General features: G+C 38.0%; 3 protein-coding genes and 1 long non-coding RNA gene across 6 annotated transcripts in view; 3 read left to right on the top strand and 1 right to left on the bottom strand.

The window, feature by feature from the left end:
* The window catches only part of LOC100696594 (cerebellin-1), a 33579-nt gene extending 18051 nt beyond the window's left edge, over window positions 1-15528 (top strand). The window contains exon 7 of the long non-coding RNA XR_002057684.2: window positions 15126-15528. This is a non-coding gene — a long non-coding RNA (cerebellin-1). The remainder of the gene's footprint in view (window positions 1-15125) is intronic.
* Window positions 659-7018, top strand: LOC112841742 (complement C1q-like protein 2). The gene is made up of 7 exons (XM_025901887.1): window positions 659-714; window positions 4066-4111; window positions 5456-5609; window positions 5714-5785; window positions 5938-6021; window positions 6106-6237; window positions 6330-7018. Exons 2-7 carry the CDS (start codon window positions 4076-4078, stop codon window positions 6611-6613), a joined length of 762 nt encoding a protein of 253 aa, XP_025757672.1. The 5' UTR covers window positions 659-714; window positions 4066-4075; the 3' UTR covers window positions 6614-7018.
* On the top strand, window positions 11153-15513 carry LOC106097826 (uncharacterized). 3 transcript variants are annotated; one of them, XM_025901884.1, is made up of 6 exons: window positions 11158-11565; window positions 11650-11721; window positions 13919-13990; window positions 14388-14471; window positions 14557-14688; window positions 14773-15513. In XM_025901884.1, exons 1-6 carry the CDS (start codon window positions 11322-11324, stop codon window positions 15051-15053), a joined length of 885 nt encoding a protein of 294 aa, XP_025757669.1. In that variant the 5' UTR covers window positions 11158-11321; the 3' UTR covers window positions 15054-15513. The 3 variants fall into 3 exon arrangements, with proteins under 3 accessions (XP_025757671.1, XP_025757669.1, XP_025757670.1); XM_025901886.1 differs by lacking the exon at window positions 14557-14688 and having other exon boundaries at window positions 11153-11565; XM_025901885.1 differs by lacking the exon at window positions 13919-13990.
* Window positions 15529-15710: 182 nt separating the features above from the next.
* prdm16 (PR domain containing 16) overlaps window positions 15711-26872 on the bottom strand; it is a 168670-nt gene continuing 157508 nt past the window's right edge. Inside the window, 7 exon segments of the mRNA XM_013271151.3 lie at window positions 15711-20314; window positions 20737-20917; window positions 21413-21670; window positions 24326-24497; window positions 24855-25024; window positions 25313-25390; window positions 25492-25664. Of these exon segments, the coding sequence (XP_013126605.3) occupies window positions 20180-20314; window positions 20737-20917; window positions 21413-21670; window positions 24326-24497; window positions 24855-25024; window positions 25313-25390; window positions 25492-25664 (1167 nt within the window). The 3' untranslated portion in view covers window positions 15711-20179.

Genomic DNA, 26872 nt, shown 5'->3' with positions numbered 1-26872 from the left:
TCTGGATCAGCACCATGATGCAAACTTGTGCCCACAGTATATACAGTATTCTGAAGGAGGTCTGAAATGTCACTGTGTGTGCGTGCATGTGTGTGTTTTATGTATATGGATTTTTAAATTATTACTCATGATATAACATTGTCCGGACATGGCTGGTAAGGACATGAGGAGGAAACAGTAGGAGCTGTGTGAGGCTACTAAAGGCAGTGGATCCCTCAGCAGCTGGATTACAAAGAGCACAGGTAACATTAACACATGTACCAGTTGTTGGAGAGGTATTCCAATATAAAAATAATAATAAGCACAACTGGAATGTTTTGCTTCTATAACATTTTTCTGTCATCATTTTATTATAGATTAAGTGTAAGAGTTGTTAAGTGTGGATAATTAAACAATAGTTTATTGCAATAGCAAGTTGTGCCTTGTTCTCAGATGTACAGCAAGTGGAGAGTGATAGATGAGATGAGGGGATGGAAGGAGGAAGAGAGGCAAAGAGTGATTCAGAGGCAGAGCCTTGTTTATTTCTCAGTTTTTTGTTGCCTTATGGTTCCAAGCGCTGTCACCAATCTTTGCATTTTGTTATTATCTCATGACACTTGTTTAATCAGCTACCATCTCTCCTATGGACTTTTTAATGTCTACAGTCTCAGATCAACACAGCCCTGCCCTCCAGCACTATCAGCAGCAGGAGCAGCAGCAACCCCTCAACATCAGGTAAAACATAGGCTACGTTTGCTTTGCCTCACAACAGTGATATAGTACAGCGGTCCCCAACCCCTGGGCCTCGGACCGGTACCGGTCCGTGAGTCGTTTGGTACCGGGCCGCGACAGTTGAGGCTCAGGTGTGAAATGTATGGTTTTCAGGGTTTTTTATCGGTTTTCAGCGTTATTTTGTTATCGTTTTTATCGTTAACTCGGTTTTCCTGGGTCTTTTCACGTGTGTTATGAATAAATCTTCTGTTTTTTCAGTACCGGCACTAGTTTTATTTTGTTGTATTTATCCGCGACACCTTATTGCCGGTCCGTGAAAATATTGTCGGGCATAAACCGGTCCGTGGCGCAAAAAAGGTTGGGGACCGCTGGTATAGTATGATGCGATCCCATATTAGATTCTTGATGAATGTGTGTTGTTGTTATTCAGCCTGGTTCAATGTGCCCCTTTTTAGCTTTGAGCACCCGCCCCTATAAACGTCTCTGCACGGCCCTGCCATATGGAATGAGTTTTCAGTATGATCTCAGAAGAAGAATTTCAGATTAAGAAATTATCAAGTGTTTCGGTTTTCCCCATCCAGCTAGACAGCTAGACATTTAATTTGAATGGACCGACCAGCAGAATTACGATGCCCGTTTTAATACTTTCTGTGGTTTGTTTTTATCAGTTCTTTTGGTTTAATGAGTTGTTGTCTTTCTTCTCAAATAGTCAGTGATTATGCCATGTTCGTGCAGTTGTGGCTGTGTGCTTTTGAATTTTGGACCATATAAAATTGGACAACTCATTAAAAAAAACAAAAAACAACAGTATTTGTTGGTTATAAGACATGTATTAAATCTCAAACAGATGAAAGGGGGAGCTCGATGTTGTAGAAACTACTCAGATTCAATAGTGTAACAATGTACACTTAAAGATGAGGTATGATTCTGACTCACCTATCAGTTATCAGCACAAGTCTCTCCTTTTCGTTATTCCAGTGATCAATTCTGTAGAAAACAGTAGTTGACACAAGTGTTCATTTTTATGCCTCCTGCCTGATAATAAACATGATGACGGGATACTTACTCAGCCAGCAGCCAGACACTAAGCACCTCTCCATCCTCGGACGGCAGTGCCACAGTCCTGATGTCGCTCACCGCCTGCTCAATGGTACCTGGCTGAGATCAGCATCACACAACCGTAAATCAAATGAGCCTCATCCTCCCTGTGATCTGTTACTGTGATTGTCACAACATGCTGCCCTGCACTGACGCCTACGGCTGGGGATGGTCGTGTTTACTTAAAGGTACCTAAGCAGCGTACGATAAGTGCGAGTGGATCATATAAAAACAAACGGGCTTATCACCGCAAGCTGGAATGGATGGAGCAACTTACTCTGAACACGAAGTAGTCCTTCACTTTCGCTTGGATGGTGGGGTTATGCACATGAAAAGGCGTCAGCGTTTGTAACGGGGGACAGCAGGCCACGGAGGCAGCGTGTCCAAAGCTTCGTCCGGCCTCGGGCGGCGTGAAGGCAACCTCGACCCCCTCCTCGGTTTCTGCAGGGTGGAGAACCGCAGCGCCCGGACTCTCCGGCTCCATTGCGTCGTTGAGCTGAAGCATAATGAAACGTACGCGTTTCCCGGAGCTTCCCAACGATGTGCACCGACTGTTAGATCTAAAAATCTCCTCCCGACGATGCAGATTCACCCATTGCGCACAAATAATGTTGTGATTGTGGGGGTAACGAGGAAGTAGTTCCCTATTGCTTCACTTCCCCCGTTTAATTTCCTTCCTGTTAAAGGGACACGGTGTTTTTGACCCAGCTAATTACCAGTAAATAATTTATTTTTTTAAAGCAGGTGTTTGGATTGGCTGGTTCCATTTTTTTTTTTTATCATTATCACTGCTATGATACTGAAAGGATCTAAAGTAATGTTCTAGTTTTTATCGCATTATTCTATTGACGTTATTACCATGTAATTATCCAATAATTGTACTGCCACTTGCTATAATACCCCTGAATATGCTGTTCATGTAAGTTTTATATCACAGTTAAAGCCACAGCAACCCGATAGTTATACTACAATAATATGGTAATAAGATTCATTTGGTTCATAACCTCCTGACCAGGTAAGTCAGGTCAAGTCAAGTGCCTTTATTGTCATTTCACCCATTTACAGTGGTACAGTACACGGTGAAAGACCATATAACATACATATAACAGACAATCAACGCAGGATTACATAAAGTGCAAGTGCACAAAAATTGCAAAAAACAGTGAAACACCAGACAGAACGGAACGATGCAGACACAAGATAGTGCAATGCAAAACTGCAACAATGACAACAAAGACTGAGCACTGTGCAAAAAGTAACTTGATGTATGAAGGTGTGTGTGTGTATGACATTGTTCAGTCTAAATCATTTGTAGTATATCCTCATCAAAGGAAGTTTCATAACTGATCTATCAGTATTAAGAGTTTTGCTGTAATAATATTTACATTTATAAGATGTATCAAGAATATTAAACTTCCTTTGTATAAAAGTTTATTGAGAACGCAGTGCTACAGCAGTATTTAATCAAGCATTTAGCTTGATATTTAATCAAGGAAGTATTTTTTTATTTTGTAATCTTGGACAGTTTTTTTTATATTTACTCTTCCATGTTCATTTTTGGAAATTTTATGCCAAATGCCTTCAGTATTTCAAATATTACGCATTGAATATAATTGAAAACAATCACCTTAATAAGAAATGACGAACTAGGTGTGCTCCTGAGACCCAGTCAGTTCATTATGCCTTTTGTAGTGCACAAAAAAAAAGTAACTTAAAGATACTTTTTTTCCATTCGGTTTTCAGGACGATAAGTTAACGCTCACAATTATTTCATATTTAAATTAACTATAACAGTTCCCTCTAGTGGAAACTCTGGAGACCTGTGAGCTGAAAATACAGGTTTACAAAGAGTGTACTGTTTAAGAAGCAGTTTGCCCAGAAATGAAAATTATCTAATAAACCAGCATTTTGCTTTAAAAAGAGACTTTTCGGAAGTCAAACGATAATGCTTTGTACCTATATTAAAGAGTTAAAATAAACTTGTCTCCCTGCTTTACCTGATGCTTGGGTGTACATTAGTCTTGGGGCAGGTTGCAGACTAGTAATGATGATTTGTACTGATTAGAGTTTTCGTTTGTTGTTGTTGTTTTTAACCAAAATGTGAAAGAGTATTAATCTTGAACTGTTTTTTGTTTTGTGTTGGGTTTTTTTTTTTTAATATAGGCTTAATCAGAACAGTCCATCATGTCTAACTTAACTGGAAAGGTCAACACATTTGTAAAACAATAACTTGCTTGACTTTGACTTGTTTTTCAGAGAGTTGTTGATGTACATGGGGGGCGAAGATCACACGTGGATGAAAGTGGGTGTTTTTGTTTGTCTCCTTGCTCTTTATTATCCAGACTTTGTTATTATGCTCGGTTTATCAGTTTATTGAGGAAGAACAGAAAATGAAAAAAAATGTAAAGACCACTGTCTTTAATGCTCATCTGAATTGTCTTCCAAGGAATGTTTTATCAAATTACAACCATTTAACACTTTGAGGAAGACCATGTTTTGTCTATGACTGTAACTTGTTTTTTTGTGGAAGGTTGTTTACTGCTGTCATATACATATACACATACACCAAAGCATAGCTGTTTGATTTCAATACTTTGTTTTTTCATTAGAAGTGAACAATTAGAAAAGTTGACTCATCTAAACACACCAATGTGTAATTCTGTACTGTTTACAAAATGTATTTGATGTTGTCAAATACATTTGCGTTTTGTAATTTCCTCTTTGAGCCTTCAGTCAGCCATATTTCACACTGAGACATCGCTTTATGGTTAGAATAAGTTTGACCTCTTAAACTTTCAGTTAGTACTGTTGCTGTTTCTCAGTGCCTACTTAATAAGCAGTTTTCTGCCAGAAACGTTAGTCAAAGATTTCAAATAGATTAACAGTGGCTGCAAGTGGATTTAGTTAAACCAGTAGATTAGACCTACTTGATTTTCATCACAATGTGTGATTCAATGGAAAAGATACAACTTTATTAACAGCAATGCAAACTGTTGGTCTGCTGTAAATAGTTTTTTGGGCCAGCCATGTTTTCTTTTGTCCTCCAAATGCCGAGTTTCCTCAAATTTTTTTAAAGAAACTTTGCACACCATGCTGATATATGCCAAGTCTTCAGCTGATAACTTGGGAGTCATCTTGTTGGTGCACAAATACTATTCATTGTCCATCAAACTATGTTATCTTTGGTCTATTTCATAGATTCACCTAAAGAATTCTGAACCAATTATGTGTTTTTGAGACAGACTCCTTCTAAATGAGTGAAAAAGCAGCCTATGTCCAAAGAACAACTTTGAAAGGCTTTCAGAAAACCTGGAGAACTATTGCTCAAGAAAATTTTAAAAAATAACAAGAAAGTCTGTCTCATTGAAAGAAAACTAAAAGGAAATAAGGAGTAGTTCAAGGCCAAAGTAGATCAGGAGTACCAAGTTTTATCTTCTGCACGTGTTCCTAATAAAATAATTCTGCCAATGATTGACCCAAAATTCCTGACAATCAAGACGCTATATAAGGCTGGACCTAAGACAGAAACAACAGTAAACTGGACACTATGAGATCTAAGATGACAATGCTTTTTCCATTGTTGCTGCTGACCTTCCTGTCAACAGTCAGGCTCGAAACAGAGTCTGACAATGAAATTATTCCACAGTTAACGGAAACTGGATCCCAGGAGAGAGGACAAGCAAATGCTTCTGATCAACAACACAACTGTGTTACTGATGTCAATTCTGTGCTGAGAGAGATGAGTGCCTTGTTGGGTGAACTGAAGGTTGAAGTCAGATACTTGCGAGAAGACAATGAAGGTAAAGTATAATGTGTGGCATGAGAATCCATTTAATTAAACCACTGGCATGGTGTCTGCAAATATTATGTCATGCTATTTTTAATTATCTATTTATTTTTTTAGCACAAGCAGCTAAGGTGAGAGAACTGGAGTTGCAAAAGACTGAGCTGGACAAGCTGAAGGAACAATATCAAGGTATATATACTCAGCAGTGAAAAATGATGACATCATGAAATATGATATATTTAAATATATGTTTTCAGTAACTGAAGCCAAATTACTAAATATTTACAACAGAAGTCGGTTTTTGCTCGTTTTTTTCTTTTAACAAATTACTCTGATTACAGCACAGTCACAAGAACTGATCTCCATTAAAGCTAAGACAAATACCACAGAAAACCAGGTGGAGACTCTAAAGAGAGAGAGAGAAGGTTTGTGAATTTAGAAACAAGCTCATTATTGCAACAGTCAATGTAACATCACTCATTTTAACGTGCTTTTGTCCTCTGTCTCAGTGAAACAAGTGGCTTTCTCAGCCTCTCTGCTAGCTGCGGGGTCAGGAACTGTTGGACCGTTTAACACACACACACCTCTGGTCTTCAGACGTGTCGTCTCAAATATTGGAAATGCATATAATCCACATACAGGTATGCATCTATGAAAAAAAGAAAAATCTGACTTTATGACAAAGTTAAGATGATTGTGGGTGACAATTCTCTATTTGATTTTAACATCACAGGATTTTTCATTGCACCAGTGAGAGGAGCTTACCACTTTGAGTTCTACATTGGTGCAAGTGGTCATGCAGCTCATCCTACTGGAGCAGTGTTGATCAAGAATGGCGAGCATATTTTTATTGCCTATGAACACCAGAATTCCCATTTTGGAAGTTCTGCTAATGGTGCCACATTGTTATTAGAGGTTGGAGATGTTGTGTTTTTGCGTCAGTGGGTTAACTCAAGGATTTTTGACAATGAAAATCACCATAGCACCTTTAGTGGCCATCTGCTTTTTACCATGTGAGCAGAAAACAGTTGTTAGTTTGCTCGTGCAGACTCTACAGCAGTATGAAGGTGTTCTCTGTACTGATTTTTGTATGAACCTGACTGACAAAAATGCTAAACAAAAATAACATCTGCAACAAGAAATAAAATCAAAGATGTTTTTCATTTGCATGTCTTGCATTAAAAAAAGCACCACAGCACCTGACTGTTAGCCCTGTGCCAGATTTAATTAAGTGTAGAATTTTCTAAGACAATTGTACATAATATGATTATTATTTTTTTGTTTGTTTTATAGAAATGTTTTATGTGGTGAAGCCAATTTCCAATTTACCTTTATATCTATGAAAGAATCAACCTTTGTGTTCTGTTTATCGAGTAAGCTGTACAGCAATCATTATCATAATAAAATATATATTAAATTAAATATTGGCATGTTCTGTTACATTGTGTGGACTTTTACTTAACTTGAGAGAGAGATAAAGAGAGAGACAGAGACAGAAAGAAAGATAATATCTCAGTTCATATGGGCTTAAAATTTAAGCAGCATTGCTCTCTAGTTGAAGCTTTAGTTAGTTCTTAGTCAGCACTGTATTAGTCCAGATTACAAACCATTTAAGCAGTGGTAGTGCACTACTGGGAACCATTTAATAAAGCATCATTACTGTGTTTACTGAACAAAAATCTAATGTTTTTTCACCGGGGAAATTATCGGTTATTACATTTTGGCCTGAGATGAACAGATGTCAACATTTTGGCAAGCAGGAATGAGTTAATGGATCACTTATAATCCAGGGGTAACCCACATCTCTCACTAACTGAATGCTCTCATTGTGCCAGGAAGGCTTGCAGCCTCAGTCTTTGCCTACCTGTTTCTTTGGCAGTGATATTTAACTTTTCCAACAAAGTGGAGAATAATAAAAAAAAAGAAATGAGACTAATGAGAAATGCCCAGAAATTAAGCTTATTTTTTCATGTATCAGCTTTTACCTCTGTGTGCTCTAATGTTGATGTACATTATACTGCCAAAGAATGTGCTCGCCTTGAGTGAGCAAACACTATTGTCTCCCTCGCCTTGAGTGAGACAATAGTATCCTATTGTCAATATAAAGGGTGTAATATAATGTCAGCCCTCCACGTTCACCTATAACAGCTTCAACTCTTCTCAGAAGGTTTTCCATCAGGCTTAGGAGTTTTTTTGTATCAGTTGGTTAACAAGGATTTTTGGCAGTGAAAATCACCATAGCACCTTCTGCTTTGAAGATGTTCTCTGTACTGATATTTGTATAAACATGACATAAATGCAAAAGAAAAATAATTTTTGCAACAATCAAAGAATGTTTTTCATTTGCATATCTTTACTTGCATCAAAATGCACCACAGCACTGAGATGTGAAAGTCCTGTTGCAGATTTAATTAAGTGCGGAAATTCGTAAAAAAAAAAAAAAATCATGGGAATGGATGTTATTTTTTGTTTGTTTTGTTCAGCAGAAAACTTATTGGTTAAGTGCTCTGTGTGTTAAGGAGAATTCCCAATTTAGTTACAAATCCATGAAACAATCTATTTCTTTCTCCTGTGTATAAACACTGTAGGCATGTTTTGCAACAATCATAATAAAATGCACATTTAAGTAAATACTATCAAGTTCTCTTACATTGTGTGGAGTTTTATTTAATAAAACATGTTTTAGTATTTTTTATTCATAAAATCACTACTGAAATTTTAATTTTAACACACACACACACAATGCACCACAGCACCGAATAATATAAATCCTGTGCCAGATTTAATTAGGTGCAGAAATTTCTAAGAAAAGTGGGGAAATTATTTTTCGTTTGCTTTGTAGAAACTTTTTATGTGAAGACAATTCCCAATTTGCCTTTAAATCTTTAAATCAATCCAGTTTTGATGTCATTTGCATAATAATTGTATGAATCATAACCATAATAAAGTATATATTAATGAAATATTACCATCTTCTTTGTGGACTTTTACTTAAGTTGGGAGCAAGTCTTAAAATTAAAGCAACATTGCTCTCTAGTGGAAGCTTTAGGTAGTTTTGAGCCAGCACTGTACCAGTGCAGATTACAAACAGCAAATGGAGTAATAGTAAACACCCCTCAATAAGCTGCCTCTATAGGTTGAAAGTATCAGTGTTGGTATTGAAACTGCAAATGGTAGCCCTGTATTTATCAGTTCCAGTGTGGCACAGCAGCAGTATTTGCTTAGTGTTCTGAGCATGATGTTGATGACCTGTGTACTTGTGTTTTGAATGTTCATTTGCCTCCAACATAATCTGTGCTGCTCTCTGTCCCGGCTGTTTGTCTCAAAGAATTTCTTACCATTTTGACTCTTCCAAGAAAATGTTTACGGTCATGAGCAATGGACCCATAATCCCGAGTCTTAATTCATCATTTTTATAGTGTTTATATAGCATTATAGCATTACTCCTCTGACATTTAGAAATACACATATACTATTTTATGACTATGATTATTATTAGCAGTGATGCAGTAGCAGGGATAGCTGTACATGGTGTAACAGATGAAGAAACATATCTGTTTTTAAATTACATGCTAAGGAGGAGTTATGATATTTAAATGCTGAATTAAGCACTTGCTAATACCTGTGAGATTATTCTGTTATCATATGTTACCTTATATCTGTAATCAAAGTAGTTGAATTATGATACTGCTGTAGATCATATTATACCCCTTAATATAGAGTGTGTGATCAGTATGTAGTTTTAGTTTGCATTATACTTCTGACTTAAAAGAGTGTGAAAATCATTAGATCTATTTGATTGACCTGTATTACTCGACACTGTTGAATGTGTTACACTGTTTCTTGACATTTCATACTGCTGAATCATGAAGAGAATGTTGTGTGCAGAAGACCTTGTGCCGATAATAGAAGAGACGACCACATTCCATACCCCCACCTTTACAGAGAGCAGAAAGACAGGGAGCCGAGGTCATAACTTAGGCGCCGTAAGAGAGAAAACATGTGAATGTTTAGGCTTTTTATGACTAGGTGGGGGCCACTAGGGGCTATAAGAAGCTGAGTAACCCGTCACCATTTTGAGACTTGCTGTGACCCTCTGCAGGCAGGTCTCCCCATCATGATGGTTCTTATGCTCTTAAGTGTTGAATTATATGGAAATAAATAATTGTTGATTGAGCATTTATACACCGAGTATTGTCCTTCCTTCAGCCCAAAGATTAAAAGAACTGGGAGATTTTAACATACCTTACTAATGCTTTATAGTGTGACTTTACTATAATGTGCTACCACATTTTTTAATTGTTTTTTTTTATTTATTTGTTGTTTTGACACAGCAACAATGTTGACTTTGATTTTACTTTTTTTTTTTTTTGCATAAATGAGTGTGATCACATCAAGAGGGCAAAATGAAGACGGTAAACAAAGATGTAAGAAGTATGCTATCCATTAGTGACCATCAACACTACAGGTGCTGCTAATAAATACAGGCATCGCAGACCAGCATGATAGTTGAAACTGATTTACTGATATCATCAACATAACACACAATGCATCAAATAAATGCATAGCTGTTGTATTTTCAGGCTTTTGTAAACTTCTGGTTACAGCCTCTTTTACACCCTCTCCAACTCTACCTCCGTTTATTCAGTGAGAATAGACTCAATAGGCCCTGTGCAGAACTGAGCAAAAGGATCATTGTCGTTGCTACAAGGAAAATACACCTCACATCCTGAATGGCAGCTTCATAAAATAGCCTTAGCAAAACAGCAATCTGCTGGTCGAATTGCCATCAGTAAAGAAGTAACTTATGCTGGACTTCTAAGCAGAGTTGCAAAAAAAAAAAGACACATTGAACAGGCTAATCAGAGTAAAGGTTTTGGATGGGCAAAAGAATGTTGAAAAAAATATTAGAGACATATAAATCTAAGTTTGAGTTGTTTTGATCCTGAGGAACATTTGTGGGAAGTGTTAACAAAGATATGCTATGCTATATTTATGCTATATTTATATTTATATATATATATATATATATATATATATATATATATATAAAAGAAAAGAAAAACAACAACAACAACAAAAATCCCCTGAGCAATAAGAGTCATTAATTACTCCTGTATCTAAGTCATAAGTCACAGTGCCCTTTTTGTAGCCGTACCTATATACTGTTATTAACCACAAAACCGCTGGAAAACACTACACACATACACCCAAGAGTCAAAGTCTAAACCCAAATTATTGATTATCACATTTCTAAAGATTTTTAGTTAAATGTTAATAGGCCCATGAGTCTTTGCCACTGCAGAAGAGTTTTGTCTGTAGTAAAATCCATCATCTATTTTCAAATGTGGGTTTGTTGGAGCCTGTCCCTTCTGTTATTTGGCAAAAGGTGGAGTACACCCTAGACAGAGCCCGAGTCTACCACAGGGTCAACACAGAAAGACAGACAGCCATTGACAATCACATCTATAGTTGATTTAAAATTATTTATTTTCATTTGATGAAAGAAAAATGTGTTGTTATTAAAAAAACAGGGATATTTTTTTTTATAGTTACAACATTTCAAGGGTAGTGTAAATACAACAAGTCCAAAGTAACAGTGCTATCTCCGGGAATGTTTCTGATGAAACATCCATGGTAATGATTGACCAGACAGTCACTGACACTAAAGACACTATATAAGGCTGGAGCTAAGATAGAAAAAACACTGAACTGCACAGACTCCATGAGATCCAACATGACAGTGTTTTTTCCATTGTTGCTGCTAATCTGCACTCTCTCTACAGTTCGACTTGAAATAAACTCTGACAGCAAAATTACTCCACTTTTAAATCAGGGAATGGAAACAGCACAAACCTCTGACCCTGAACAAACATGTAAACCTGACATCAATTCTGTTCTGAGAGAGATGAGTGCCTTGTTGGCTGAACTGAAAGCAGAGATTAGACACTTACAGAAAGAGAATGAAGGTACAGTAGTATGTAATGGCACAAGAAACCACTGCTTTAATTCACTGAATTATGTCTTACTTTTAATTTTTTTCTGTTTTTTAGCACAGGCAGCTAAGGTCAGAGAACTGGAGTTACAAAAGACAGAGTTGGACAAGCTGAAGGAACAGCAACAAGGTTAGTTTTGGGTGAATAGTTTATTTTTATTGTGTTTTCTCTGTGTCTGGTTGCTGTGTTAGAATTGACTCCCTATAAGCAACAAACTGGGACATTGTCCGGAGACTCATGTTTCAAGAGAAACATTTACTGTACCTGAAAATGAACTCAAAAAATTAAGGAAAACTGAGTAGGACAAGAGAATCTCATTGAACTAAGTTACTCTAAACATAACATAGCAAAACACTAAAACATAGATGTTTACCTTATTATTTATCAGTGAGAAGCACACTCAAGTTGGAGTTTAACTAGTCAAGTCAAGTTTATTTATAAAGCACATTTAAAAACAACCAAGGCTGACCAAAGTGCTGTACAATAAAATACAAATATAAAATACTATAAAACACAGGTACATAAAATACCTCACTGATAAAACAATAAATTAAAACAATAGGTTAAACCTTGCTAAAAGCCAATGAAAAGAGGTGAGTTTTAAGAGCAGTTTTAAAAGTTCCTAGGCTGGTGGAGAATCTGATGTGAGGGGGTAAACTGTTCCACAGTCTGGGTGCAGCCACAGCAAAAGCCCTCTCTCCCCTAGTCTTTAATCTGTACCTGGGAACATCTAAAAGCATCAAGTCTGCTGACCTCAAAGATCTCCTGGGGCAGTAAATGCTAAGAAGCTCTGCCAGGTAAGGAGGTGCAGTACCGTTAAGAACCTTAAAAACCAGCAGTAAAATTTTAAAATCAATCCTAAAAGCAACTGGGAGCCAGTGGAGAGAGCAGAGGACCGGAGTGATGTGGTCTCTCTTTTTGGAACCGGTCAGCATGCGAGCAGCAGCGTTCTGCACCAGTTGGAGGCGATGCAGACAGGAACGATCTAAACCAGCATAAAGGGAGTTACAGTAGTCCAGCCGTGAAGTAATAAAAGCATGGACCACCCTTTCTAGATCGTTCCTGCACAGGTAGGACTTGACTTTAGCTAAAATCCGTATAGGTGATAAAAAGATCCCTTGACTACGGAGCTGATTTGTTTATCAAATTTAAAAGCACTGTCAAAAGTAACACCAAGGCTCTTAATGGAGGAAGTACATTCAGAAGTTAGGGGTCCCATAAAAGTTTCGTACTGAGAAACAGGATATATGTCCTGTGAGGGACAGTTGCCCCAATAAATATTTAAGTTTTAGTATAAATAAGAGTCCTATCACAGTCTCAGCAAATACTGGAGGAGTGAGTTCACTTCCAATATAAAGATATATATATATATATATATATATATATATATATATATATATATATATATATATATACACATATACATACATAGATATATATTTATATATACATACATAGATATACATATATATGTATATATATATATATATCTATATATACATATATATATATATATATATATATATATATATATATATATATGTGTATATGTATTAGCTGTTTAGGAATCATGTTGATTGTTGTACGTAGGCCATGATTTTCAGAAACTCTTAAATAATTGGACAGTGTACTGATAACCAGTTTCATGGCCAAGTGAGGCCCTTTCCCTCATTATTTCCTGACAAACATAAGGGAAAAGGGCCTGTAGTTGATTCTAACTGTATTTGTTTGCTAGATTTCTCAATATGAGGACCAGAGAGATATGAGTGCAAGAGAGGCCATCATTAAAATAAAAGAGCTGGAGAAAACATTAGAATTTCTCGAGGGAAATAAGTCAGATATTCTCCAATGACCAGGTCAGTCATCTGATTTCTACCCAAACTGAGTGTGACACACAGCAACTCAACCAAAGGCCTAGAAGAACATCTCAAGGAAAGACAGCATTTGGTGATGTCTGTTGGTTCTTGATTTCATGTAGCGATTGTACTTAAAATTATGTTAATTTGTCAAATTACTTTTGAGCCTTGGAAAATAGAGGACAATAAAAATGGCTGCAATACAGAAGCAGTTATTTTAATACTTTTATTAAACATGTTGAATCAAAGCTGCAGGTCTGCATTTCACTCACATCTTGATTCTTCAATTTAAAATCCATTGTGGTGTGTACAGAGACAGAATTACACAAAAAACAACCAAAAACAACCCAAACCTAACAGTAGTATATTACAGCTATTATGACAATGGGAAAAGTGCTTCAAAATACTGATCTGAACCATATATCATCTCTTTTATTTCTTCTTCTTCTTTTTATCACTCTCTTTGTCAGCACAAGCAGCTAAGGTGAAAGAATTGGAGTTGCTAAGGGCAGAAATGGATAAGCTGAAGCAAGAGAGCCAAGGTATATACGTCTGTGCTCACAAGTTTGCATACACTCATCACAGACATGAATGTCGTAGCAAGTTTGAGCTCTTAATCATTTCTTTAAACTTCTTAAAGTTTTTCCAGGGTGAAATGATGGTGTCTCATACATCTTTAATTACTTTAAATAACAAGAATTGGATGCACAAGTAACTGTAACCCACACGGGGGTCATAATTTATACATGCATGCTAAAATATACACATACAGCCACACTAGTATTTGGTTAATTGTCTCCTAGCAAATCGCATTTTTCTGTGCTTTTGTAGCACGGAGAAATGGTTAGCTCAAAAGCTTAGCAACAAGTGATTTTATTGACAATTTTCAAAGTCAAATTGTAACTTTTAAAAAAAATGTAATTATTCATTTAATTCCAGCACAGGGAGGAGAGCTAATCACCATTAAAAGTAGGGCAAACATCACAGAAAACCAGGTGGAGGCCCTGAAGAGAGAAGCAGAAGGTTTGTTGAACAGGAAACAATCTCATTATTGAAACAGTTACTGGAACATCAGTCACTTTAACACGTGTGTTTCTCTCTCTCTCAGTCAAACGTGTGGCTTTCTCAGCCTCTCTGTTAGGCACAGGCTCACAAAATATTGGACCATTTAACACACACATGCCTCTGGTCTTCAAATATGTTGTTTCCAATATTGGAAATGCCTATAATTCGCACACAGGTACTCAAATACATACATTTTTTAGAATTAATTTGATTTGATGACAATGTTTACTCCATTTAAATTTAAAAAAACGTCCCACAGGTTCCTTCACTGCACCAGTAAGAGGAGCGTACCACTTTGAATTCTACGTATATGGACATAATTCACATCCTTTAGGGGCTGTGTTGGTCAAGAATGGAGAGCACATCTTTATTGCATACCAACATTCGACCAGTCCTCATTCAATCAGTTCTTCTAATGGTGTCACATTGCTATTAGAGGTAGGAGATGTGGTGTTTTTGCGACTGTGGATTAACGCTTGGATTTTTGACAATGAAAACCGGCACAGCACCTTCAGTGGACATCTGCTTTTCACCATGTGAGAAGAAAAACAGCCTAAGATACCAGTGCAAGCACACTCTACCAGTGTATTAGTTACTCTGCATTTTTACTAGATATGAAGCTGACTGAGCAGCCACAAGTATGAATATGTGAATTATGTAAACTATCATCATGTTTTCTTACTTTGTTTAGCCTTTTATTTAAGAGTTGGCAAATTTCATTTTTTAAAAAGAGAGATTGGGTTAAATGTTTTCTTTTGCTTTTGCTTCTTCTTCTACCTTTTTTTTTCAAAAGTTGAATAGTATCAGACCCAGAACTTAAACACAAATTAGGTTTTTATGCACATGTAAATACCTTGTGATTTATAAAACCATGTTAATATAGCTCAATCTATTTCCTTAGAAAGCAAAGACAGAAAGAAAGCTGTGCATTACTGTAATTGTAACTGTTTTAAACCCTTGCTTGTCAATTTACAGTCAATTAAACAAATAGCTAACTTTAGTTTTTCCAACTCCATACTCCATTAAGTATGGCTTCTGTTTTACACCTGCACTACTACACCTCAGCACAGACTTCATCCAACACATACGTTCCCACCATTTGATTGGAAATATGGACAAGCTGTAACTAATGCATCACAAACACATATTATTGCCAACTTATTTGCAGTTTAACTTTCTCCCAAATGAAAGAGTCTATTCCAACTAACTTACAACATTAACAATGCAGCACCTGCTTATTTAAAGTTTTTATGCAACTGACTTTGATACTGACTGCTTTTAAATCTATTTTCCATTTCACAACTCTTAACCTAATATTTTGCACTTGGACCTCAAATCACAGAATGCATTTCTCCTGAATGTACCATTCACCTCCAATCCTGCTGGACTTGTGTTTAAACTGAGTTAATGGCTCAATTAAAACACATCCTAACCTAATTGTAGAATGATTTATGTACTAAATTTCAAAGAAGAATAGCTTATAAGAAGCTTATAGCTTATAAAAAGGATTTGGGGTAAAAACAACAACAACAACCCAAAACTTAATATAATCCTCAATGTAAAGCCCACAGCAGTAAAAGAAAATTTAACAAAATATGTCCTTACATTATGATTTTTTGTTTCATTTTTCCTCCACACTTCCTCCTTCCTCCTCAAAAGGTGATAAGTTATTGATTGTGAACCTTTGGGCAATGTTTCCTCCTGACTATATTTTCATGTAGATCGTGTTTGTTTACTGGCACGACAGTGTCAATCAAATCTTTCTTTCTACCCAGTAGTTTTGCACTTTTAACTACATCTAAATCTAAAAGGGTTTCTAGATTTTTGTTTGACCTCGACAACTACAAAAGAAACCGCCATTTCTTAAACACAATTTAATCAGCAGAAACTGCAATTTGGGAAGAATTACAATAATTTTTATTTTTAATTTTTTTTTAAAGTTAATCTCCTCCAGGTGCCCAATCGGCTGGACATCCAACACTTAATTCAACTTTTTTATTTCCATGGGTTAAAGGTGAGAAGGTTATATTTATGACAAAAAACAATTTCTATAGCTATATGATAATTAATTTCAATATTTTTCACACAATGAGCAAAATAAGTAATTTAAAGGGACTTACATAGTAAGGTCAAGGCAAATAATACTGTGTGTAAGTTCTGTTAATAAGAAGCAAAAATGCTCTTTTAGAAAATAAACCTTATTGACAGTATCTTACACCAGGCCTCGATTCAGCCTCTCACTCTCCTTTAGCTTCACAAACAGGAGACTGAACTGGTTAGAGTGGCTGCTTTGGGTGGAGGGAAGCTGCTCGAAGCATTGTCACCTATGTTTGCTGAGCAGTGACTATTTCAGGCACTTCTAGCCCACAAATAAACAACGGAGGACTCATTTAAAAAGCACACAGGTTTTATTGCATATCAATTTCATGTATAAATTCTTCATAGCATTGGAAAGATTACATTTGGTATACATTGCTATTCTACAGAATTAACATCAGAGTCATATCTTTTCAATGAAATTTCTCTAAAGTACATCTGCAATAATCACAAGCATCAAAAGAACTGCAATTTCAGAATTGTTCAATATTATTCTACAATCCTTTATTGTTTTTCATTATGTCTTCTCTGACAAGTCTTTTCTAAGTCTTTCGGGACCACCTGTCCAAACATCTGTAAGGCAGTCAGAAGTTGAAGTCAAACATACTAACCTAACCACATGTACAATAAGTGCATCTACGAATTTCTTTTTTTTTTTCCTTCTTTTCTTTTTTTTTAATTTTTAAATTTTTTGATTTGATACACGTTTCACAAATGGACATCATTATGACTGCTAACACGTCATGCACAATAACTTTTTTTTGTTTGCTTTCAATAAACATAACAGAGGCGATATACAACTCAGATTTTAACAAAACAAGCACCATCCATTTAAACCCATATTTTTCAATGATTTTTTTTCTTCAGACAAATGCACCATGTTTTTCATTCTTTAAAATACTATACAGTTAAAAAGAAACTATGTATATTTTTTACTTTCTCCTGTAACAGCGGGGGCAAACAGCAACCATCTTCTATTTTGCTGAAACATATTTCAGTGACCACTTGCCAGATTACGTTCTGAAGCTGGCAAAATGAAATACCTATATGCCTTCAGTTCCTTTGCTTTACACAGCGCGTACTTATTACAGTAGTCCATGACAAGAATTACTACAAACAGTCAACCTTAAAACTTAATGACCCAAGTCTTTACATTTTGTAACCACAAGTTGGAAAGCAATGCATTTACCATGAATGGAATCTCATTCAGTAGAATTATATAAAAAGAAGACATCTGTCTTTAGAAAATTGAGATGATGCAGCAGTCCTGGCATCACACTACCACCTACTGTCATGAAGAAAAATTACAGTGCTTCTGTTATCCTTACCTCTCCATGTTGAGCACAACATGCCCATCTAGTGAAAGTGAAACCAAATGTATCTGTTCTAACATTCAGGGACCTAAGCATGATCAATTATTGGCTTGGACCCATATGATTTAAGTGCTAGTTTCAAAATACAGCATCAGGCCTAGTTAGGAAAGTCCCAGTATGCGGAGAGGAACAGTGATCAACAATGCCCACACTCCACCTTTTTGCAGCTATCTACAGTAAATTACTCACGCCCCTCCACGGCACAGCTACCTTGTAGACCATATGGAATGAGTTTTCAGTATGATCTCAGAAGAAGAATTTCAGATTAAGAAGTTATCAAGTGTTTCGGTTTTCCCCATCCAGCTAGACAGCTAGACATTTAATTTGAATGGACCGACCAGCAGAATTACGATGCCCGTTTTAATACTTTCTGTGGTTTGTTTTTATCAGTTCTTTTGGTTTAATGAGTTGTTGTCTTTCTTCTCAAATAGTCAGTGATTATGCCATGTTCGTGCAGTTGTGGCTGTGTGCTTTTGAATTTTGGACCATATAAAATTGGACAACTCATTAAAAAAAAACAAAAAACAACAGTATTTGTTGGTTATAAGACATGTATTAAATCTCAAACAGATGAAAGGGGGAGCTCGATGTTGTAGAAACTACTCAGATTCAATAGTGTAACAATGTAATGCCCTTTTCATGACATCCATAATGAAGGTTGTCCAAGCCTGCCCCCTTTAGTACTTGAACCATTTTGAACAAGACATATTCAGCCTACTGGGTAAAATGGTTCAACTAAAACAAGGAAATAAAAAGGCTAAACACTGCAGGATGTTTCAATGCCAAATAGGATCTAAGACTAACTACAGCTATATTTCACTATAAATAAAAACAATTAATTTCATGTTTTGTTTTTTTTGTTGTTTTTTTGATTTTGTATTTTTTTCTCATTTTGGCACACTAACCCATCAAAACCAGAGATTCAGAATCTCCTCGTGTTCTGATAGTTTACCATTCCTTCAGCAACAAGAACAGAGGGATAAAATGACTTCTTCATTTTCACTCCCCCTGCCATGACAAAACAACCAAAAATAAATACAAACACACACTTCTGAAATCAAATATATAAGCGCTTAGTAAGAAAAAAAACAACAAAACAAACTATGACAGCAAATGCAAGCCCCTTGGAAATGAAATGATTGTCAGAGAACAAAACATTTTCTATGGGTTATTTGGCACATACCACTCTTCCTATGAACATCTAGGTTAATTTGTACATCATATGACATATCATACAGTTTTGGTCCTTCTCTAAATTAATTATATTAACAATTAAGCACTGCGGTGCCTACAAAGAAACAATACTGTGTAAGAGGAAAGGAAAATTAATGTGAATAAAATTAACAAATGACAATGAAACAAGCAGAGAAAGACTTTCCTCATTTTTTTTTTCTGAACATGATTTAAATCCATTTTCAGCATGATCAAGTTTGAATAACCAATTACAATGGCTAGTGGCCCAGATAACTCATTGAAAGCACATTTGAACATAGAATAAATTTCTTTTTTAAAAAAAATCAACAGTCTATTGTATCTGCCAATTCCTTAAGTAACATTTAGTGTGGCGCTATTGTTGATTCTGCTGTTACAACTGAAACAAAATCAGTAAATGAGTCACCCATGGTTGTTGGGGGAAACATGGAGACGACGGTCAACACTCTCACTCTATTCTTGGTGAAACAGTGCCACCTTGTGGACATGCAGTGCCAATGCAGCATGTCGCTGCAGTGTTTGTAGTAGGCGGTGTATACAGACTTTAGAGACATATCAGTCATTAAGAGTCTTTATGAGAGCCTTACGCAGGGTCTCTGTGATGCTGCGGTAAGCCTTGTGCACTTGGGGAGGATCAGAGTAATGCAGAGTTTCAATGCTATTGAGAAGCATTCATCATGTCCTTCACATCAACAGGAGCTTAGCAGTGCGTTCGCTTTGACAGTCTTTGCAAGACCCTTCACCTGGGGGAAAATCTTCCCCTTCTTTCTTTAACAAACACTCACACACAGACACACACAAAACAAGCACACACATCCACACAAACTCATTCTTTCTATCTTGAATGTATATGACAATGAAATCTTCTCCATCCTCCTTTGTCTTGCCCCCACTCATGTCCACTCAGTCTCTATCCATTTTGTGAAACTAATGTTCCTCCTCCTACTCTTCCTCCCACCTTTTCTCTCTCTCTCGCTATCTCGCTTAGATGTGGTTGAGTGGGTGAAAGCTGCTCGTCTCAGACGGTCCACCTCCCATGCTCAGCCAAGCGTCCAGAGAGTTCTGGGAGGGCGCGTGCAAAGGGTTGTTCTCAGAGAGAGACAGCATCATTGCATAAGCCTGTGAAAGAAGAAGACGGATGATTTTTAAGAAGATACAGAAACTTCAGTAAGCTTTCATTGTGTCCAACGACACATCCAGAAATGAAAGGATTACAGTACATCTGGTTGCTGGTGTTTCACTCAAGTGTGATTATCCTCATATTTCATGACTTTATACCTTGTAACAAAATTTCATTAAACTGTTTTAAGACTTAATACACCAGCAATGAATAGAGAAGGTTGTAGGTGATGTGTTAGTAAGTTAAGTGAAATTCAAGATATAGGAAAGTAGGAAAAGAGGTGCTGTTTAGCTCCTGAAAAAAAGCATCCATCTCATCCCTGATCTTTCTTTCCAGTGAACATATTTTGCAGTTCCTCCTATTTTATCTGAGCGACTCGTCCCTCCCTCTTTTAACGGACATCCAAAAGCCAGTCACATACCTGGGTTTTAGCCTGTCTGTACAATGTCTCTTTCAATGCCTCAGATTCTAGTGAAGTGTTAAAAATGTCTTTAACATCGAAAGGCTGCTCGTCACTGGCTGCTTTACGTAAACCATCCAAGCTCTTGGGAAAGTTGGGCAGTGCCTCCAGGTCCAAGAGAGAGCCCTCCTCCTCTATACACCTGCACACCGAAGCATGGGTGGATGGAAGAAATAGGGCAGCGTGGATGGGTTGGTTGGAGGATGGATAGGAAAAATTGATGGAAAGATAGAAAAAACAGGGATGGAGTTAATTAGGGGAGGGAGAACGTGAAGTGAAGAGAAAAGTAAAGGTATGATTAATAAAAGGGATCAACGGACAGCGGAAATAAACTGGAAGAAAAGGGTTGAGGAGTTTAAAGAGTAGTTAAAGAAACTAGCCTAATCAAAGCACTTGACTTTTTGGGTTACATTTTTGAGAATCTGTGTGGGGGACATTTTTAGTACATGTGTTATCCCTGTTTGCCCCTGTCGATTTACAGCGCTCTTTAGAAAATGCATTAGTTAGCTTGTTAAGTATTGCAAATTTTGTTAAAACTCAACATTTGCTGTACATTTCTGTGGTTGTTTGGGATAGGTTGGGGTAAATCTTGTCAATGAACTCTGACCTTTTCTGCAAATTTAAAACAGACAAATACCTGCGAGTGTGTTCATAGCTCATCGCTAATGGGGCCGCCTCTGCCTCTTCCTCTTCCTCATCCTCCTCATACACTCCTGTTGTAACAGGAGACGGGGACTCGGGCGCCTCGTCGTGCGACTTCTCCGTCAGGCTGCCTTCCTCCTCCTCTTCATCGTCACCCTCCACTTCCTCTTCCTCTTCCTCCAGACCCTGGAGACCTAGCTTGGAGTTGGACAAACTGTGGCTGGGAGGGTGCTCCTCCTCAGGCTGGTCTGATCTGCGGAGGGAGCAAAGGTCAGAGCAGGGAGGAAATGTTAGAAGTGCGACATCTGAGTTAAAGAGGTTTGAGTCTCCCAAGCCAATCAAGAGGGGCCAGAGGGAAACAATGGGAACACAGAAAAGTTGAATCATGGGCAGTATAGTGGCCTGGATTTTAGTTAAAAACACATGTAGACAAACCAAACGGGAGTTTCATTTCTTTCTTTCTTTCTTTTTAAAAAAAAAATGTGATTGCTAGTGAAAATTCCTGATCTTTTTTTTACTTTTTCACCACAAATGATCAAAATGTGAGATAGAGGCTATGTCCACTCTTGAGCTGGCTGGGCGGCTGTTACCATTTCCTAACCTTTTAACGATCTGACTCATCGTGAGTAGCAAGAGAAACAAAAATAATCTAATGACAGCATGCAAAGTCTAACTCCCGAGTCCACACAAACAACATGGGTGCTGACAGTCTGCCTGGACTTTTCCGATGGCCCACAGATGATTAATTGACCCCCTCCTCACAAACAGACCAGGGCATGGTCCACCTCAGACTAAGTCCTCTACACCCCTCAATGCATTGTAGTGGTGGAACACAGTTTGCACGACTGAAGGAAGATGATGGCTTGGCTGCAAACAGGCTATCAGCACACTACCATTACGACCTGCCATCTGTACATTTTCCAGCCTGCACCCCAATACCACCTCCCCCGCTTCCATCACCCCCAGACCACGATGTCATGGCTCATGATATCATTTCCTTTGGGATGGCAAATTTACCCCTTTCATTTTTTGCCACACAGTGGACATTTATCAAATCAGACAGGGTTACCTCTGGGAAGGGGTGCACGGGGACAGGATTGGGTCACGCAGACTGGGTGAGTGAATGTGGGTAGAGGGACTTTGTGGGAGTGGGGAGGGGTTCTTCTTTTTCAGTCTAGATTAAATATCACCATAATCAAATTGCAGAGCTGGCTGGCGGGGAAAAAGTACATGCCTGCGAATGGAGAGAGAAGCGTAGCTCTGACATAGGGGGCCCTGGGTTTTGTCATTTAGTCTAAACACGTCAGTTGGGTGTTTGTGTTAGCAGACTGGGGCTATGGGTACACAGTGAGTGGATAGGGGAAGAGCTCAATCATCAGTGGATCTCTTAGATAAATGCCTCAACCCGAGTCCCCCTCAGGGTCCAAACTGAGAGCTATTGCAGCCCAGTCTCAGATGAGGGAGCAGCTCCAACTCTAGTTTTATCCAAACCTAAAACTCAAGCCAAAGGCGGGGAGACAGATGCCCCTCAGTCCTTACACACTGTGGTGGAGCTGAAAATATGCGCGCACACCTATACTCCCTAACTTTTCTCATTCTGTCCCACCCTGTGAGCAGCAGTGCTGCCTCAGCAACTGCAGCATCACCAGTTTGGAAACAGGTCAAAGTTTTATACAAAAATAAAGGCTCCCAGGGGCTTTTATTTTGACTGGCTATGATGCTGAAAAGGGAATTTTGAAGGGGGTGGGGAACTGTGATGTGGGGGCAGCTAGGAGTGATTATAGATAGTCATCCATGAATGTGTGTTTGTGTTCAGCATTTGACTTCAGTCACTCAGAGGGAGAATAAACAGCAGGCTGTCTGGTGGGAGGACAGAAAGCACAACACTTAGTCTGAATTACAGATATTAAAATGTCAGACGAGGTTGTTGTGGATGAGACTCGGTATTGATCCCAGATGGCAGAGGGGCTAAACTGCCACTGTGTCTTTTGGACATAATGCATGTCGACAAGAAAAAAGGGGGTGTGGGGGGAGAACGAGGAAGTGGCAGGCAGAAAGTGAGACTACCAGAAAGGAATCCAGAATGAGACGAAGACAGAATCAAGAGAGCAAACCAGAAAATCGCCCTTCTTTTATTTTCCAAAACACATTTCTTGCCTTTTTCTGGCATTCTGAAGTGCTAACTCTAAAAGCATTTAAGAACTTAAAGCAGGAAGTTTCTATTTTTATGCACATATTTTAAAAATATGCTTACAAAAAAAACGTTTTTCCTTATTTTTTAAGCAAGTCATATAATTTTTAAAGTGCAGAGAAACTAACAGGATTATCACTTGTGCTACTGGTCTGCAGAGTATTTATAACTGAGCATGACCTTCACAAACACTTTAATTAAACTTTAAACATTAAAGAAACTAAAATGTGTGAAAATTGTTACACTGAACAATTACAATGATGTTTTACATAAAAAAATGAAAGGTGAAAAATTAAGAAGACCTCTTTTCTTTTTTCATTTATTTTAGTGCAATGGCACCAAGTGTGTTCTAGCCACTAGGGAGCACTGTGTACCAATTTCTTGGGTCTGTACTGTTGATTGCGGGAAGGAGGAAGGCGCTAGAGATGTAGAAGAGCAGCTGTTTACTTTAACTGAACAAACTTTTTGTTTGTTTTTTTGCGTTTTCATGCCTAAGATTAGATGTCCTAAATAACGGAGATGCATTACAACATTCCTGACAACATCTGACAAGTTCTTTCTGCTATAGTTAGGATTAATGTTAAATTTAGGATGAGGTCGGGTGAGAACTGAAGCTTGGCAGAAAAGAGTTAGCCGCATGGATGGAAAGTAATCGTTAGAGATCTCTGTGAGAATCATGGTACAAATATAATTTGTGTGAGCGGGTTTTCGTCTTACCTCTTATCCGTGGAGCTGGAGGCCTGGTTCATCTCACTGTTGGAAATGAAGTTGCGGATTTCTGAGAAGTACGAGTCCTCCTTCTCATCTAAAAGTGCATGATTTTCTGGCTCTGAGTTTGGCGAGGAGATGGTCGTTCCTAAGTTGGAAAGCATCCCAGACTGTTGGCTCACTGTTGGGGAAAGAGATGCAGACACACACATCCGTATGCATAAAAACACATGGACACACACACACGGACAGACAGCCCACATGCCATACCAAGACACACAAGCATCATTAGTGTGACGATCATCAGACAGTTATTTAATTGAGGAAAATATTAGAGGCAAAACACTGAAAAAAAATGTTTACAAAAATCTGTGTGGAAGATAAACATGATAACAAAAAGGTTTTGTATAAGTTATGCTCTTACATTTTCCTTACTGTTTTTCAGTAACCCATGTGTGAAAATGGATTCAAGCAAACACTTCCTGTTTAAAGACTACATTACTAGCTCGCACAGCCATCATTGCAGTTGCAAACTGACCAGGAATGTTCTCGTGCTCGTGCTTCTTGAGATGGCGATCGAGGTTGGTTTGCTGACCAAAGCAGCGGTTGCACAGGTGACACTTGAAGGGTTTCTCCTTGTTATGGATATTGCGGACATGGCGTTGAAGATTGGATGAGATGCTGAATGAGCGGTCACAGTATTTACACCTGACGAAGAAGAACAGGGGTATTTAAATGTCAGCTGAAAGAGCAGTAGAGTGAGAAGGGCCCTAAAGATGTATTATTTATCTGCTGAGTTGAGCAAGAAACCACTTAAGGCTCTTGTGATTTGCTTAGAAGTATTCACTTTGTTTTTTCTCTGAAGTTTCACAGAAAGCGACGTACCAAACAAAGTAACGGCAGGTTTGAAAAATAGCTGTGACAAAGGGAAATATGTCATCTATGGGTATTTTAGAAACTTTCACGACTCTCTGAATTAAAAATAGAAATGAATACCTGTAGGGCTGCTCCCCTGTGTGTGTCCGCAAATGTCTGGTGAGATTTGCTGAGCGAGGGAAGATTTTCCCACAGTACCTAGAGCAAAAGGACAATGAGGATGAGTGAGCATACGACATGGTGCACTTTCACGTTTGCACATATTCCAGCAACTAGTTTAAATGAAACGGGGTGCAGACCTGCACGCGTAGCGTTCCTTTCCCTTGCGAAGGATGGCGTCTGAGAGGGAAGGTGGTGGCGAGCGGAAGTTGAACAGTGGATGGGCTGAGTGTTGCAGCGAATTGGGCGGTGCGTCCAGTTTTAGTGCTCCAAAGCCGTCCAGCTTATCTGTCATGTTCTCCATTGCTGACATCTAGGGAATAAGAAGATTAAAAAAAGTTGAGAAATTCTTTGTGTCATGTTTTAAAAACTGGATAAAAATAATTCAACCAGAGTTTGTTGTTATTTACCGTGTTATGGGTTCAAATTAGAAAGTTTATAAGGGCAGTTTTAATTTTTCGCACGTAGCGTGTGTTACATAATGATGGCAGCATGTTTATGTGTATTAAAAAAAGAAAAGAAAGCACTGAAAACAAAGGGACAATTTAAGAAAGAACAGGGAGTGAGGGAAAGATACAGGGAGGAAGCTTTGAGGAAGCAGCATATTAGAGGTTAGCCTTGTTGTTTGTACTCAAGGCGAGCCACCTCCTTGACCTATAACACATTCACAAATGCCCAAGTACTATTCCTCCAGTGCCCCCCTCTCTGTACAACCTCAGCTTCAACTAATGCTTTGTTCTCTACTTCTTACCTTCTTCTGCCAAAGCTGCTGTTGCAAGCCTGCAAACTGGCTAAATGAGGCATTCAAGAGCCATGACTGGAGCAATACAATATAGTTTGTGATACCCCCAACTGATAGCCGCTTCCCTCCCCCTCTAGAAGCTTGTGAACAAAAGAGGCCAGTTATGTAGGAGTTTATTTGCCAAAAACAGCTTACATCCTTCCTTTTTTTAGTGAATACGGGACGGGAGAGACACAGGGACAGACACTCCGTCTCGATGTGTTTATTCGCAGTCTGAGAACGGGTGCAAGGGGGAGCGGGGTGATTCCGTCATGAGACTGAATTAGAGGTGGCATTGTGTTTGGATCACTGAGAGGATCACAGCTGAGACGCTCAAATATGAAAAAAGTTTTTGCAGGGCAGCCTGCGAAAAGTTCGCAATTTACGAGAAGATGAGATGAGATTTTAAAAGAAGGAAAGGAAATCTGTTTGATGCTTAGAGCATTGTCATGACATCATGTTTTTAAGATTTTGTAATTGAAAAAAGGTACCAATACAAAAAAAAAAATTCTTGCAATTTACCTTACAAAAAAAAAAATCTATGCTGGCTAACGATATGACATCACGCATGTGAGATATGCAAACGCATGTTCATGTGTAAATGTATCTGTCTGTATGTGCACCAGATGTGTGTATTGCAAAGTCACGGTTGATAGAGGACACAGATTTCCAGGTCAGATTAAACCGTTTCCCCAATGAGAGCCCCCCATTCTCCTGGACACAAACACAGGATGTCCTTG

This window comes from Oreochromis niloticus, linkage group LG20 (assembly GCF_001858045.2).
Source record: "Oreochromis niloticus isolate F11D_XX linkage group LG20, O_niloticus_UMD_NMBU, whole genome shotgun sequence".
In the NCBI taxonomy this organism is placed as follows: Eukaryota; Metazoa; Chordata; class Actinopteri; order Cichliformes; family Cichlidae; genus Oreochromis; species Oreochromis niloticus.
The sequence above is the reverse complement of the archived record's forward strand: the minus strand, read 5'-3'. Positions and strand labels throughout refer to the sequence as shown.